The 15,263-nt window shown below is 39.9% G+C and overlaps 1 protein-coding gene across 1 annotated transcript; it reads left to right on the forward strand.

Moving 5' to 3' along the window:
• The first annotated feature begins 476 nt into the window (after positions 1-476).
• On the forward strand, positions 477-4,822 carry LOC129246198 (uncharacterized). The gene is made up of 3 exons (XM_054884798.1): positions 477-590; positions 4,368-4,538; positions 4,617-4,822. Exons 1-3 carry the CDS (start codon positions 561-563, stop codon positions 4,767-4,769), a joined length of 354 nt encoding a protein of 117 aa, XP_054740773.1. The 5' UTR covers positions 477-560; the 3' UTR covers positions 4,770-4,822.
• The last annotated feature ends 10,441 nt before the right edge of the window (positions 4,823-15,263 follow it).

A 15,263-nucleotide genomic window follows, 5' to 3' on the forward strand; every position in this document is an offset into this window, starting at 1 on the left:
AAATTGCTCTGAGACTCCAGGTAATAAAAATTTTTTTTTTTTCTATTATGTTGCACAGTGTTATTGAACGTGCGTTATGTACTTCTTCAAATTCAACCAAGCTCGATGAACACATTTTTCCAACTCTTTTTAAATATACATACAAAACTCTTTATCAAATTTCTTCCAGTTTAACAAACACCGTCACACTTGTCTGCTGGGTATAAAAAGCGTTATGTGCGTTTCTCACCAAACTTCGTTTTCTGCTTATTTGTGCTTAATCTTCTCATTTTCGCTCAAATTTTGATTTTCGCACAAATAGTCTACAATGTTGTTTCTTATTTTCAATGCATATCTACTTTTACACACATACATGCATACATACATACAAGAATGTGTGTGTAAATATTTCCTGAAATTGAAGTTTGTTAAATAGTTGCTGCAATCAGTTTCGCTTACATATTAGTTGGTGATTGGTGTTGGTGGGGCGTGCAGTTTAACGAGCTCAAACAACGATTAGTGCTTGGATTTCGAGTTTGAATTTCCTATAAAAAATATATGTGAAGATATATTGTGTGAAAATGTTATCAAAACATATCAAAATTGTACTAGTAAGTTTTGCCGATTAATAATATACATACATACAAAGAGCCAATAAATGCGAGTATAGTCAATGGAATAGTGAATATTTTGATGTAAACTTACGAAAAAATAAATATAAATGAATAAACTAAATAAATGAATTTATGGTGAACATCACGGATGGGTAAATAACATACATACATTTTATAACGCTGATTATTTGGAAAAAAAAAATATTTCAATAAAATATAAAAAAGAAGAGCAAGCACATACAAAGTGGCGCTAATCGGAGTATTTATAATTTTTGCAAATGGCATCGTACGTCAATCATATTTGACACTTGTGAACTAAACAGCTGCAGTATACAAATAGACAAGCAGTGGAGTGCGTAACGGCCCAAATAATAATTTCCAACACTTTGCATTTATTAAAAAAGAAATATTCAAAAATAAAATTGGATGATTAATTTTGTGCCACCTGGTAGATTAACCATTAATAATTGGTTTTTCAGAATCCATTTTCATAAAAGTTGAATGCATATATTAATTTTTTCTATCAAATTTTCTCCGTGAAAATCGCAAAATCGCTTGAGTCAAATAAGTTGTGCCAAAAAATATGGTTTCTAATCTCGATTTTTTACATAAAATTACTCATACGCCCTCAACGCGCTATTATCAAATCCCTCACATATACATAAAGGCGCATCCAAAAGGGACTGTTCGATGTTAACAGACTGTGGGGGTCATGTTACCTTGGCAGTGTTGTTGTTGTTGTTGTAGCAGCATAAACATTCCCCATACATGAACGCGGAATGCTGCTGAAGTCACAGTCCTTGGCCAGATATAAATCCGGGTCGTTCCAGATACGAAAAACCGACTGTCATGGGAACGTCTTGGCAGTGTCTGTCAAATCTGTTGTTTATACAGTTAGTTGCACAATTGCGGACCAGGTGTGAATCAATGTATAATAATAAAATCAATGTTCGTTACTGAAAATGTTGCGTAACTCTTTCGGCTAAGTAGCACGCGACATCACTTCAAAGTCAACTCTCCAAAGTTTGTGCCCGAATTCGAGTCGATTGGTTTGCTAAACAACCAGCCAACTCCCACATGCCAAAGCAACGCCAAATCGGCTGAGAACAGCATCGCAGGCTATGAGTGCAGGAGTATGCAAAAGAACTCGAGGCAGTCAATTCCTTGCCATCCATAAGAATTCGACCATTCGCAAACTCAACTTGGCGAATTTCATCTGCACCCATACAAAATTCAGGCCGCAATGCATCAAGAAAAAGTTCAAAAGTTACAGTATTAAAATATCACTCCGAACAAGTTATATTGAGTGTGAAGTTGAGTTTGAACTTTTAAATGCTTTTTTCTCCAAACGGGTTGAGCGGAAACTTTAATGACAGATTGCCACATATGCATGCATTAGGGCGGGCCAATTTAAGAATCGCTCATTGCTCTGTAAAAATCGTATTCTAGGGATCAAAATAAGAAACTTTGCCGAAGGAACCATACCTCTAAAACGAATTCTGATGTCCCCCAATTTGGGTTGAACGAAAAATCCCACTTTGACCCATTAACAGTGCTCGAATCGAGTCCAAATGCATGACCGACCCCCACTAACTTTGGACGGCCGATCCACCCATGCCAGTGGCACACCCCCTGGAACTCCCCTGGGGGTTCCCCATACAATCATTTCAAAATATCACCATTTTTGGCCTTTACATGAGAAAAGAAACTAAAAAGTTCGACCCAAATTGGGGGACATCAGAATTCGTTTTAGAGGTATGGTTCCTTCGGCAAAGTTTCTTATTTTGATCCCTAGAATATGATTTTCACTGAGCAATGGGCGATTTTTTTGCCTCCCGACAAATCGACCCGTATGCATGTATGTATGTATGACAGACCTCCATCCGATGGTCCACATTTTCGATGACGCTGAGGCATAATTTAGGTTCTATGCCGTTAATGTGCCGAATGTTCTCATCCTTTAGCTCTTGAATTGTTGCTGTCTTATCGACGTACACCTTTTCTTTCAAATAACCCCAAAGAAAGAAGACCAGCGGTGTCAAATCACATGATATTGGCGGCCAATTGACATCGCCGCGACGTGAGATTATTCGGCCATAAAATTTTTCGCACAAAAGAGCCATTGTTTCGTTAGTTGTGTGACAAGTGGCACCGTCCTGTTGAGTCCACATATCGTCCACATCCATATCTTCTAATTCGGGCCATAAAAAGTTCGTTATCATCTCACGATAGCGAACACTATTCACAGTAGCTGCCTGACCGGCCTCATTTTGGAAAAAATACGACCCAATGATGCCGCCGGTCCATAAACCGCACCAAACTGTCACTCTTTGTGGGTGCATTGGTTTTTCGGTAATCACTCTTGGATTATCATTCGCCCAAATGCGGCAATTCTGCTTATTAACGAATCCATTGATGTGAAAATGTGCCTCATCACTGAAGATGATTTTCTTCGAAAATTGGGTATTCACTGTTGCCATTTCCTGCCACCATTCTGACCATTGACGACGCTTGAAATGGTCAAGAGGCTTGAGTCAATTGCACCTTGTAAGCGTGCAAATGCAAGTCTTTATGCATAATCGATCATCAACGACGAGCGTGAGAGGTGCAATTATTGGGCACGACGACGAGTTGAGGTGGACGGCTCTTCAACCACACTATCGCGAACAGCAGCAATATTTTCTGCAGTACGAGCTGTATGAGCATGCATTGGTGTTTTCACATCTCCTACAGACCCGGTTTGCTCCAACTTTTGCCCACTTTTTCCGATTTTACGCACATTTGGACGATTAAATTGAAAACATCACGAAGTGCGCGATATGCATTTTGATTTGAACGCCCGTTTTCATAATAAGCCTGAATAACTTTAACGCATTGCGATTGTGTATTTTTCCATGGTTCAAATTGAGTTAGTCTGAAATTGAAAAATGTCAAATGAAATGCAGAAAAAACTTGACGTTTAGATGTGGTTTACATTCAACATCGGCCCTTGAAATTTGACCACACTTTACTAGAGCACCCCAGTGAACTTCTAATGTGCATATCTAAAAGTCGTTCAAAAATTTTTAAAAGGAAGGACGAAAGATTGAATGGCCTAAATTGCTTCGCTGATTCATGTCCTCTTCCACCTGCCTTTGGTATGAAGATGTCTCTACCAAGTTTCCAGCTATTTGAAATATAGCCTAGGTTTAGACAAGCTTTGAAAATTTCCATTAGCCACGGTAGAATACTAACGAGAGTTTCCTGTAACATCTTAGGAAAGATCCCATCAGGGCATGGAGATTTGAAAGGTCAAAATGATTTAATTGCCCATGCAACTTCTCTCTTTCGTAACTATTTATTACATCGAAAAGATGCTGTGGGTCATATCGACTCCACCGGATCCCACCCAGCATCACTGTCATGGGCGCTACATCCTAGAAACTGAGTATTTAAAAGAAGTTCTAAAGATTCGTATATTGAGCCATACTAATATTATCATAATAAAGAGAAATGACAATAATTTCCTAAAAAAATTGTATTTTATTCAAAATCAACACCGGCCCTTGAAACTTAACCACCCTTTATTACAACGCCAAGATGCTGTGGGTCATATCGGCTCCGCCGGATCCCACCCAACATCACTGTCATAAGCGCTACATCACACAAAATGAGTACTTAAAAGAAGTTCTAGAGAGTGTCGAGTAAAATTATCAGACTTTGCCATTATTATATTTATTTTATTAAACCAAAGCCTGATATCAAAATTTCACTTCTATTTATTTTCTATCTTAGCTTGCCGTAACCATTTTTCTAAATGCCCTATCGCACAGTGAAGCCTTCATTGTGCGCCTAATTACGGAGACGCTGCAGAATAATGTGGCTGGCGAACCGATAACGCACGTGCGCACCGATTGGGACTTCGATCCGGAAATTAGTCAGAAGCGACGCGCACTCTTCTATGAGGTTGGAAATATTTACCAAAAATTGTCACAAAAAAAAAATTAATTCCAATAATTTAAATGTTGAATTTTCTGTTTGCAGACCTACGGTTATCGAGCCGCCAAATTAATTGAGCGCATTGGCCTGGGACTTGACGGCCAAGAAGAGGAACGACGTGCAGAGCAGCAAGCGCGCGATGTTGGACGTCTGAATGGTGAACATAACATAAACTTTCCACCAGAACCGCAAACGTAAGGGCGTCGTGTGGCAGTGAAGCTACTTTTATTGCAATATCAAATTTTAATATTAAATACCAACTCATTTAACATTAATCATTAAGGCAAATAAAAAGTGAAGAAGTCAGTAAATCATTCAGATGGGTTGAAAAGACACTTGAGTGCGTCTGAATGCGAATGGAATATTTGTACATATGTATATGAAGACATGGCATGTGGGGAGGAAGAGTGGCAGGCGATATGGTATATGGGACATTGTCATCATTTTAATTTGCAGCGATTAATTTTCTGTTGTACTTTTTGTTGGCATTACATATAATGCGCTTCACAAGGATTTGCATAATTTGTCATTGGCGGTGGATAAATAGCGAAATGTGTAAGTGTTTTCTAGTGCGGCACCGGGGGAGGTGCGGTATGCTGCGGCGGAGATGATTAAAATCTCGTACGCATTTAATAAACGTTATTAGCGCATTGTAAAGCCCACTTTGCTGTCAACTGTTTGTGCTGTTGTTGTTGCTGTGCTTGTTGTTGGTTGCTAGCTTCTGCTGTGCTACAGAACCACTCGACGCGTAGTTACATTATTTGCGTTGCTCTTCTTTTGGTTGACTGATTGTTCTCTTGTAGGCGCACACTCTCACACACACAAGTCACCATATACAGCTATGCACATACATACAAGCACACATATATTGGGGTATATGCGCATATTCATGCTTTTATTGTACTCATTTGCCTGCGAAGGGGGGTTGGGTGCGCGGTTGCGTTATGGCAAAGCGACAGTACAATTGCAGTAATTACATTTCGCTGTAAACAATGCACTTCATAATTTCATAATACGTCGCATAATTTGAGCCAATTTTCTACTTACATAATCGGGACATTCGCAGTTGCATGCACGAAGCGATGTGCAGCGAATAATGCAATGCCATTGGCGCTTGCAAAGAAGCGCAACATGGATTGAATGCTTTTGTTGCATAGTTTTAGGCAGTCGGTGGAAATGTTTGAGATGAGACATGTATATAAAAAATACGCCTCTCCCAAGATTATTTACTTTGGTAATTGTAATTAGTCAAGTAATTTTATGAAAATTATGTTTTTTATATAAAAAAAAATAATTGAATTTAGCAACAATTACGAGGCGTGTTCCAAAAGTATCGCAAATTTTGACTTTTCGCAGGTTACGTATATTCGAATTTCAATTTTTTTGTGGCCATATGTTGGTACTCATGTCTCTCACTCATGCCGACGAGTTCGGCCATTTTGAATGTTCAGTTAATTGTTGACAGCTGCTTTGCCTGCACGTATTTCGGCTCGTCTTCAATTTTTACCTATTCAAAAAAATGGATCAAAGAACCTGTATCAAATTTTGTGTGAAAAACGAAATTAGGTGCGCTGATGCATTTCGAATTTTGACTGTGTCATACGGAAAAGCTACTTTGGACTAAAGCAACGTTTATCGGTGGTACAAAATGTTCCCAGAAGGCCGAGAAGATGTGAACGACGAAAAGCGTGCCGGACGTACGAGCACTTCAGCAACAGACGAAAAAGATTGATGAAGTGAAGAAAATGATATTGGCCAATCGTAGAAGCACCGTTAGAGGACCTAGACATATCGATTAGCTCGTGCCATTCGATTTTTTTCAATGATTTGGGCATGAGACGGGTCGCCGCAAAATTTGTACCAGAACTGCTTAATTTCGACCAAAAGCAGCATCGCATGAACATTGCTAATGAGATGTTGGACTCTGTCCGCGACGACCCAAATTTGCTCCAGAGGGTCATAACTGGTGACGAATCGTGGGTTTATGGATATGACGTGAAAACCAAAGCTCAATCATCTCAATGGAAGCTGCCGCACGAACCAAGACAACGAAGACCGAAAAAAGCACGCCAAGTGCGGTCGAATGTAAAAGTTTTGCTTACCGTTTTCTTCGATTGCAGGGGCGTTGTGCATCATGAGTTCTTGCCACAGGGTAAAACGGTCAATAAGAAATATTACCTGCAAGTTAAGCGCAATTTGCGCGAAGCAATCCGCCAGAAACGCCCGGATTTGTGGAAGAACAAAAATTGGGTCTTGCATCACGATAACTCCCCTGCTCTCACATCGTTGCTTGTGTGCGACTTTTTGGCCAAAAACAACACACTAATGATGACACAGCCACCGTACTCCTCAGATCTGACCCCCTGTGACTTTTTCTTGTTCCCGAAACTGAAGAGACCCATGAAAGGGCGACGCTACGCTGCGGAGGAGCTGAAAAAGATAAAAAAAATTATTTTTTTAAGTGCTTCGAAGTTTGGAAAAAACGTTGGCGCCAGTGCATAATATCTCATGGGGATTACTTTGAAGGGCATAAAATAGATATTAAGGGGGGCTTTAGAGGCTTAAAAAAATCGATTTTTTGTTTTTACATAAATGTCTTCCCAAACTATCCAAGAATGTGTTCTCAAAATTTCAGAAGGAAATTCAAAATATTTTCGGAGTTACAGAAGAAATTGTGAGCAAGCGTCGAAGAGCGATTTCTCGGGTTTTTATTTTTACGAATTGGCGGGAAAGATAGGGAAAAAGTTAAACGTCCTATAGAAACGAGATAACATTGATTGTATTCGGAATTAAATTCTCTTCTAGTTGAACCTAAAAAACCTTAAGAAAGTTATGAGTAACCCACTTTTTAAACAATCTAAAGTGAATTTGTTTTTCGAAAAAAAAGAATTTTTTTTTAATTAGCGAAAAACTATTGAATTTCTTACTTTTTGTTTAATTTGCGTGGTTTAATTAGAAGCTATACTATACTAAAATACATTTTTTTTGAGGTTTTGGTTTCTGATGAAAATTGCGACCTGCATCTTTCCCGCCACACGACACATGCACACTCGAGGCGCCTCGGCAAAATGCTTGTACCAGGTATAATTTGACATATATTTTAATGAAAAAATTTGGGAAGACTGTTGAAATATATAACAATAAACCCTGAAAGTTTCGTTTCAATTGAATATTTCTTTCCTTCCCAAAAAAATCCACGAAAAAATCGATTTTTTGAAGTCTCTAAAGCAGGCTCCCCCTTTAATGAATTAATAAATAATTTTTGAAAAAACCCAAAATTCGCGATACTTTTTGCACACACCTCGTATATAGTCTGTCCAGTTCGATTTTTGATATTTTTCTTAAAAAAATTTTATAAACATAATGAAAGTGAGACATTTATGACGTAAAACGCATGCTTTTTTTAAAATGTCGTAAATTGCAAACCTTTTCGTAATTCAAAAATATGGCTAGACAGACTATAACAACTTTATTTTACACGAATTTTTTTACATTTTAGAGTTCCATCAACATATCAAGGAGAAATGATGCAGACCATAGAGGAACTTTTTTTTCGTCGCTCTTTGGGTCACGTGATTTTTTATATACTAAATTTTGTAACGATAAATTGAAATACATTTTTCTATATTATAAAGTTTAAGTACTAATAAATAATTTATACAATTTTTTTACAATTATTTCTATTATTATCCCTTCTAAAAACAATTTTTCTTTTAGCGCATTTTTGGCGCTGGTGGACGTATGCAGACGCACTTTCCAGGTTGTCTCTGCAACGAAGACAGTAGAACCCACCCTATAGGTCACTACGAGAATCCCCCAATAGATTTTATAACGGAGGATAACATAAAATTTGCCATTGGCAGCTTCAAACCTTACAAATCACCGGAACCTGATGGAATCATTCCCGCTGATTTGCAACACACAAAAGAAATGATTGCACCTAAACTTGCCTTAATTTTTGAGGCAGCGATACGTCTTAACTATATCCCCAAGAAATGGGCAGAAGTAAAAATGGTATTCATTCCCAAAGGAGGGAAAACCACACATACGAAACCGAAGGACTTCAGACCAATTAGCCTATCATCCTTTTTGTTAAAATCTTTAGAGCGGTTGCTAGATGTGCATATCAAAGGAAGGATTAGCGACAAACTATCACCTTCCCAACATGCATACAGCAAAGGCAAATCAGTGGAAACAGGGCTCCATGCTAGTTCATGCTAGTTCACACAGTCGAAAAATCACTCCACTACAAAGAATATACCCTCGCTGCCTTTCTAGACATCGAGGGTGCCTTCAATAATATATATCCGGAAGCAATTACCACTTCGCTAACGGAAATGGGAGTAAGCAATGCAATAGTCTCGTTTATAGAACGAATGCTAAATGGGCGAACGATAAGCGCAAACACAAGCGGGTGACACATTGATTAAAAAATTTCCGATCAGGGGTACACCCCCTGGTGGGGTAACATCTCCACTTCTGTGGAACCTAACTGTCAATAATCTTCTACAAGAACTTGAAAAAATTGAAGGTAAAATAATATCATATGCCGATGATATTGTAATAGCAATCTCGGGGAAACACCATCCAACATTATGTGACCTCCAACAAAGATCTCTCAACAGATTATCACTTTGGTGTAAAAGTCGAGGACTAGAAGTAAATCCGGAAAAAACGGATCTGATACTTTTTAGTAGGAAACACAAAACACCTACTCTTCAACAAATATTCCTAGGAGGGAAACCACTTAGAGTAATAGAGAGGGGGCAAAATATCTAGGACTTATACAAGATAGGAAGCTAAACTGGGGGCTCACAGTCGCAGACAGAGCACGTAAAGCTATGACCGCAATGTACTCCTGCGGAAGGCTTATTGGGAAGAAATGGGGATTGTAACCCAGAATTATACATTGGCTCTACACAGCAGTGCTTAGACCAATTCTCTACTATGGTATTATAATATATGGGAATAACCTTCAGAAGGGTGTGAACATCAAGAAACTTGACAAGGTGCAAAGACTACCATCTGTTCTGATAACTGGCGCCATGTCAACCACACCATCGAAAGCATTATATGCGACATTAGACCTCCTTCCGGTAGATCTGCAGGCAATATATAACGCACGCAGTGCGGTAATAAGGCTCAACACTCTAAATCAGTGGTCAAACACGGATTATGGTCACGGTAAAATCCTGGTTGGCACTTTGGGACTTCTCGGACTGGTGGACTATGCACTCTCGCCTATACTTGCCATTACATCGTTTACGACCCTCCTACTCGTAAGGGAAGCGTGGAAACGGGACGATGTAAGACAGGGCGAATCCATCCATGTATACACAGATGGCTCAAAGCTCGAGGGCAGGGTGGGCGGAGGTGTATATTCCGAACATCTGGGGATCTCCTTCAGTTTTCGGCTCCCTGACTACTGTAGTGTCTTTCAGGCTGCACTGATGGCAATAATAAAAGCCGCGACACTGATACAGTGTGATGCGATACCTGGAGATGATATCTGTATTTTCACTGACAGCCAGACGGCGATAAAATCCTTCACAACCAAACCTCCAAGGTAGCCATGAAATGCCGCACATCTCTTAACGAGATGGCGGAGTCATTTCACCTAAAGCTAACATGGGTTCCTGGCCATCGCGACATTGAGGGTAACTGTAGAGCCGATAAACTACATTGATAATGGCATAGGGATACCCTTACAAACATGTAAGCTACTCAGTACTGTGCCACTGCCCTGCTCTATCCAGACGCAGGTTTACTATTCTGGGTAGACAATTTTTTAATGAGTTAGAAGATCTCAGTTCTACAGAAATCAGAGAAATTTTGGAATATTATGTATGACGGGGTTCTGAAATTAAAACTTCCAGCAAAAACAACAATCGTTGGTTATGCGGACGACATTGCGCTAGTTGTAGTTGACAAGCGACTGGATCATCTAGAAGCAAAATGCAATGATGCGGCAACGAGAGTACAGCGTTGGCTCAGCAATGCAGGTCTAGAGCTGGCAGCCCAAAAAACGGAGGCAGTGCTGATAAGTGCTCGGAAGAAAAAGGCGACCATGAAACTCTCAGTTGGTGGACACGAGATACTCTCAAAGGAGGTAATAAAATACCTAGGAGTAATGATCGACACGATATTGAGCTTTAAGCAACATCTAGCAGCAGTTAATAACAAAGCAGCGGCGGTAATGGGCGCTCTCACAAAAATACTACCGAATATAGGTGGTCCACAAGGGGAAAGAAGGAAATTATTATCAACAGTCGTGGACTCAATCATACTCTATGCGGCACCGGTATGGACAGAAGAAAAAAACATTCACATGCGTGAAGTGGTGCGCACACGGTACGTATCAGACGATGCAATATGTGTTGTAGCCGGAAAATTGCCAGTTGATATTTACGCAAGAGAGCTTCGCCACCTCTATAGCGAGCAAAGAGCTAAACGAACGGTAACAGAAAAAGCCATCGAACGAGAGCGATCTATGTATGAGTGGCAAAGAAGATGGGAAGAGTCACTTAAAGGGCGCTGGACGTACAAGTTAATATCACATCTCGAGCAGTGGGTAAAAAGAAAGCATGGTGAAACTGATTATTACCTTACGCAGATACTCACCGGTCATGGCTGCTTTATGGAATATCTCTACCGCTTTCAGCTGGCAGAAAGCCCATTCTGTCCAAGCTGTCCTAATGCAATCGAAAGCGCGGAACACGTGGCTTTCATTGTGATCGCTTCGCACGAGAACGTGCAATACTTGAAAGGGTTTTGGAACACTCAACTAGTCCTAATGACATCGTACAGGACATGTGCTCATCCAGTGCTAAATGGGTGGCGGTTCGAGCGTTTGCTGAAAAATTATGCTACGACTCCAATTCATCGAATGGGAGCACAAGACCCAGCAACAGCAGCTACAGTTGCAATTACGAAATGGAGATGAACTGTTTCCGGACAGAATGACGACAAACACAGACACTTGAGTCAATCACTCACAATAATATCAGACAGAAGACAAGACGATAGTTCGTAAATACTGCGCTATCGCAAATTTTCCGATGTTCCATTTCCTCCAGAACCACGTATGAAAACAGTGGGGAGAGTGAATACCATCGCTGACGTAAGATATCCATACGTCCACAAGAGAAGGACCTGGACGCAGGTACCTGGTTGTGTCAATAGACATAAACGCGGCTCCACTTTGATGAAATGTTTACAGCGATCCCAGGGTGGAAATCTGCCGAGGAGGAGGAATGTTATAGTATTAGTGAGAGCATGCCCCACATACCACTGGTGCGACGGCGCCTTCGGTGATGTTTCTGACATTTTGATTTTAACCTCCTACCCAAAAAAAAAAAACAAAAAAAAAAAGGGACAAGCTCCCCACGCAGCATCACAATGGGCTATGAGCCTGAGTGTGTCCCACAGGACAACCGCTTCAACCTAACCAACCTAACCTAACGTATGCAACACCTTAAAGCAGAAAAAAGTGAGATTTATTGGCCTGAAAAAGAAAGAAATCGCAGACTCTATTGGCATATCACCAACGACTATTTTGAGCATCCTCCATGATCCATCCATCTTCGAATCGTGCTTGAAATCGTGTTAGTGAGTTGAGTCAAATTGCAAACTATTCTTCATTACCATTCATCGCGGTGTTGTTTCACGAAAATGACAACAACATAATGGTGCTCCCATCTGGGCCATCTGGTGGTTGCATTGGAATTCACTGATGAAGATATTCCTACTTTTAATCTGGAATGTGCATGCATCTGCTTGAGCCTATGCAAAATTTTTTAAAGTGATGCGATGAGGTAGACAGGATATCCTTGACGCATTACGCAAACGCTATTAAGGACGGAAATTTCATTATGAAGCGAAATAAGCTGCGAAAGCGCCTGATGAGGCCAGGGCCAAAGTCGATGCCGATGCCTATGAATTGTTGAAAATGTTTGCGAAATCATGGTCATATAAATACATACATATATGGCATGTATGTATGTATGTATGTATGTATGCAGGTGTAAGAGTTACTTATCATTGCCTTTTGTGTGATGAGGTGATTAAGTTAATACCTGGTTAACCACTTGCATACGCACATTTGTAGGTTTATATGTATGTCTGTGCCTGTGGCTATGTATTTTGCAATAATTGCGATAACACCATAAAATTGTTTAATAAATTGTTAATACCACGTTGTTAATAATAAATGTGTTGTGTAAATGGCAAGCAATAATAACGCACACGAGAACGAGTATGCACACACACACACGCACACATTTGCTTTGCCCGTGAGAATTTTCACTCGCTGACGCAGCCGGTCGCATTGGAGTTGTAGTTTATGACACTAATTTAATATAATGAAATTGATAAAGAAAAAATACAATAAAATTAATCGTACATACGCGGCTTTACTCACATACATACATACGTGCATATGCGCACATTCGATCAAATAAGTTCCGCAAAAATCTATCACAAAAGCTGTGTTCCGTATCTGGCATGCAAAAGAACGCTGAAAAACAAATTTGTTGACGGGAAACAAAACGAAATGAGTAATCTATATATATAAAAAGAAGTTACATTTCTTATAACTCAAGAACCGCCGAACTGATTGACACAAAAATTTTAGAGTTATTTTCTATCTTTGAGGAGGTGGTTTGTGTGAAGTTTGATTGAAATCGGTGCAGCCGTTCCTGAGTTATGACATTTTATGTGAGTAATGGTTTCCTCTCATACGAAATGCCTGTATGGGAAAAACAACAACAAATACACAGCCGCTTATGAGCGTTTCTGTTGTACTGTTGTACTGTTGTGGTTGTAAGTGTATTATGTTAATATTAATTTTGGACGAAAATATAATAAAAACTGGAGCATTCAAGGAACTGGAAAAACATTTTTAACTTTATTTATTTTAGCATAATTTATTTAGCGTAAAAAATTGAAATGGAAATTAAAGAATCAAAGTTTAATTACAAGTTTTTATCGGCTCTTTCACCTTACCTGTATATAGGTGACCACCAAATTTTAAAAAAGTACAGAAAAGGCTATTGTGACATCTTTAGAAAGTATGTTGAATGAAAAAAATCAACTAATTCAACTGTTTAAACATTTTACGAGTTCTATAAAGAAAACTTAATATGAAAAATTTCTTGCGATATAAAAAAAACATTTTATGTATGGTGATGCGAAGCCCACTGGGAAATGCTAGTTCTACATAAAAAAAAAATTGTAAATGCATATACAAGGTGGCGCAAAATTAGTCATCCTATCGAAAGATTCAAATATTCGTATTTGACATTTGTGAACTAGACAAATTAAGCAGTTCTCATCCGAGGCTTTGATGTGCTTTTCATGTGGAAGGATTTTTACGTGGTGGGTCCCAAACCCAGCGCACAACCACTTATCCTGGGTTGATTCTCCTTCTCACAAATGGATGTTCGGGAGCTATCCAGAGGATACTTGAGCGAAGCCCGGAAGTTGTGAGCTGCTTGGATCATAGGCAGAAAAATCGTCCTGGCCACTCCTAACTAAATGGTCATCAGGTATTTTCCCCACTAGTGGGGGCGTCTACACACAGAACCATTCTTCAAGAAAGAAAAGATGTTGCCATAGGGCCACACTGCGATTAAGTCCAACGTGAATCATCAGAATGAAGAAATTGGAGGCCGAAGTACGTGAGTGCTACGAGCTTGAGATGATCGCCAAGAGGGGAAAACGCCCCAAAATTCTACCGATAGTTCGGCAGCTTGCTGAAAGTATCAAAACTGGGGCGTTTCCCTGTAAGAACAAAAGATGGCTATCTGCTGACTTACATCCAGAGCGTACTTAAATTATGGAAGGAACACTTCTCGAACTTAACGAGTATTTGGGTATGGGTGAAGAACAACAAAGCTGCGGAGAGACGGACTGCCGATTGAGCTATTCAAACATGGCGGTGAGAAGCTGATAAGGTGCATGCATCAGCTCCTAAGCATGCCTGCCGATTGGAATTTAAGTGTATTCTGCTCAATCAATAAGAAGTAGAATTTTGCAATTTGTGCCAATTACTGCGGGATTCGTCTTCTAAACATCGCCTATAAGGTTCTAGCGACCGTACTCGTATTGTGTGAAAGGCTGCAGCCCACCATCAACCAAGGACTTAAGTTCGCGAAAATCTATAATAGACCAAATATTCACAATACGCCAACTCTTGGAAAATTCCCATGAAAGGACTATCGACACACCACACCATTTTGTCGATTTTAAAGCTTCATTCGATAGCACGAAAAGGAGTTGCCTATATGTCGCGATGTCTGAATTTGGTTTTTCTCTTATTTATTACGGCTATGCAAAATGACGTTGTTCCATACCAACAGCGCCATCAGAATTGGGAAGGATTTCTCCGCGCCGTTTGATACCAAATGAGGTTTTAGACAGGGTGGCTCGCTGTTGTGTAACTTCTTTAACCTGATGTTGGAGCGGGTCATACGAGCTCCGGCATAATTGTTGGCGTATGCCGATGATATTGACATCATCGTCCTTAACAACCGCGCTGTTAGTTCTGCCTTCTCCAAACTGGATAAAGAGGCAAAACGAATGGGTTTGGTGGTGAACGAGGACGAAACGAAGTACCTCCTGTCATCAAACAACGGCGCAATTGCGTATCGGCACCCACGTCATTGTTGTCAGTTATGATTTCGAGGTTGGAAA

Source organism: Anastrepha obliqua, chromosome 4 (assembly GCF_027943255.1).
Source record: "Anastrepha obliqua isolate idAnaObli1 chromosome 4, idAnaObli1_1.0, whole genome shotgun sequence".
Taxonomy (NCBI): domain Eukaryota; kingdom Metazoa; phylum Arthropoda; class Insecta; order Diptera; family Tephritidae; genus Anastrepha; species Anastrepha obliqua.